Raw genomic sequence first — 1,731 nt, forward strand, 5'->3', positions numbered from 1 at the left:
TATATATATATATATATATATATATATATATATATATATATATATCACTGTACAAAAACAAAAACCGAAAAAGTATGAGACAAAGAGGTAACAAGAATGGAATAATCATATGAATGTGAAGACACACACGAGAAAGAAAATCCATTACCTAAAAATAAGCAAAGTTTGGAATAGAAAACCAATGAGACATATTTTCCCTGTGAAATAAAGTAGCATAACACAGGTGAAAATGAATGAACAATCTGGGAAGATGCGTTGTTGCACACCTTATGTGTGTACCCTCTATATATGCACTCTCTCTGTATATGAGGAATTCCAGATGCTTGGACGAATTTTAGAAAGTCCCACAGAATTAACCTAAAGGGCGTCATTTTACCTTCAACTGGGCAAAACTCTACATTTCCTCTTACCATAAAAATAAAAATCTAGTACTGAGACGTTTACGACGACAGTTTAACTCTCTCTTCGCCACAAACACGAAATTTTATTGAAGCAGTTCTTTTTTTTAATTTCACTGGGCGTTTTCTATGTGCTGTTCATCGACGTAATTTCTACTTATGAAGCCTCTTTATAAAAAATCTCAGACTAGAAGCGGGTTTTTTCTATTCATACAGCAATAAGAACGAAGAGTATAAAAGAAAACAAAACAAGCTATGATAAGTTTGAGAAACAATGGCTCACCTATTTTCCAAACAGAGTAAGATAATACTCTGCAGGACAGAACTTTTTTAAAACTTTTGGGGATATACTCCTACCCAAAAAAACTGTCATTTTGAACAGCTTCTTTCTCCCTTTTGATATGATTTAAATTCCTTGTTCCTCAAGTAAATTCTTGAAAAGACAGAAAAATTAAACCATACCTAATTAAAAAGCTGTTACGGTATGACATTGCAACAATAACACACCATTTAAACGTATCGCATCGAAAACTGGTCACGAGCAAATTCACCAGATGAAGCAATTGATGATGCATAATCAGATGAAGCTGTGGTGCCGCCAGCGGCCCGTATCTCAGCGACTGATGGCGCTGTTGGTGTTGCCGCGGTGATTGTCGAATTGCGACGTTCTGGTGGTGGCGGGGGTTTGCAGCTACCTAAAATTAACTTTATCCACAATTTTTGTATAATATCAGATAGGAACAAAACCAGGAAAATTATTTCACGAATCCTATTGCAAATACTGAAAATTACCCGAACGAATGCGAATCGTTTGATGTGTCATAGAAACAGGTGTTGTGTTACAATAGGAATCAAGTTCCGAGCCAAGTTTATCGATCTGCTCAATAGTTTCAGCAATTAGTGAGGCATTCGCCTTTGCTTGATCATTTGCTAGAAAATCAAAAGGAACACTGTTCGCAGGCAATCATGTAGTGGAATCTCCACTCACATTTTCATGCACTTTTTAAACGACCTTGAAACAGAGATGTTTGGAATCCATAACTATAAGTGAGGCGCTTTGCAAAGCAGATGTCATTAAAACATTGAAATCCGTAACACGATTTCTAATTCGACATGATCAATTTTGAACCTCGTCGTTGCAACTCAATATAAGCGATGTTCAAAGTTTTATGAATCGGTCTATTAAAAATTGAACTTCCAATCAAAGAGAAGTAAAAATTAACCATCGTTTCCTGTACAAGAGCCATTACTCATATGGCCATTACGAGCTACAGTGGGTGCCCCGTTTGGATGTGCTGTTATATCTTCATACGCAAAACTTAATGGCCTTGCT

The 1,731-nt window shown here is 36.2% G+C and overlaps 1 protein-coding gene across 2 annotated transcripts; it reads right to left on the reverse strand.

The window, feature by feature from the left end:
* Window positions 1–66: 66 nt before the first annotated feature.
* On the reverse strand, window positions 67–1,731 carry LOAG_15282 (the record flags this gene model as incomplete). 2 transcript variants are annotated; one of them, XM_020448920.1, is made up of 4 exons in its annotated part: window positions 67–148; window positions 906–1,093; window positions 1,191–1,328; window positions 1,622–1,652. In XM_020448920.1, 3 exons carry the CDS (start codon window positions 1,650–1,652, stop codon window positions 909–911), a joined length of 354 nt encoding a protein of 117 aa, XP_020304427.1. In that variant the 3' UTR covers window positions 67–148; window positions 906–908. The 2 variants fall into 2 exon arrangements, with proteins under 2 accessions (XP_020304427.1, XP_020300966.1); XM_020448919.1 differs by lacking the exon at window positions 67–148 and having other exon boundaries at window positions 868–1,093; window positions 1,622–1,731.

Source organism: Loa loa (genome assembly GCF_000183805.2).
Source record: "Loa loa unplaced genomic scaffold supercont3.1747, whole genome shotgun sequence".
NCBI classification, from domain to species: Eukaryota; Metazoa; Nematoda; class Chromadorea; order Rhabditida; family Onchocercidae; genus Loa; species Loa loa.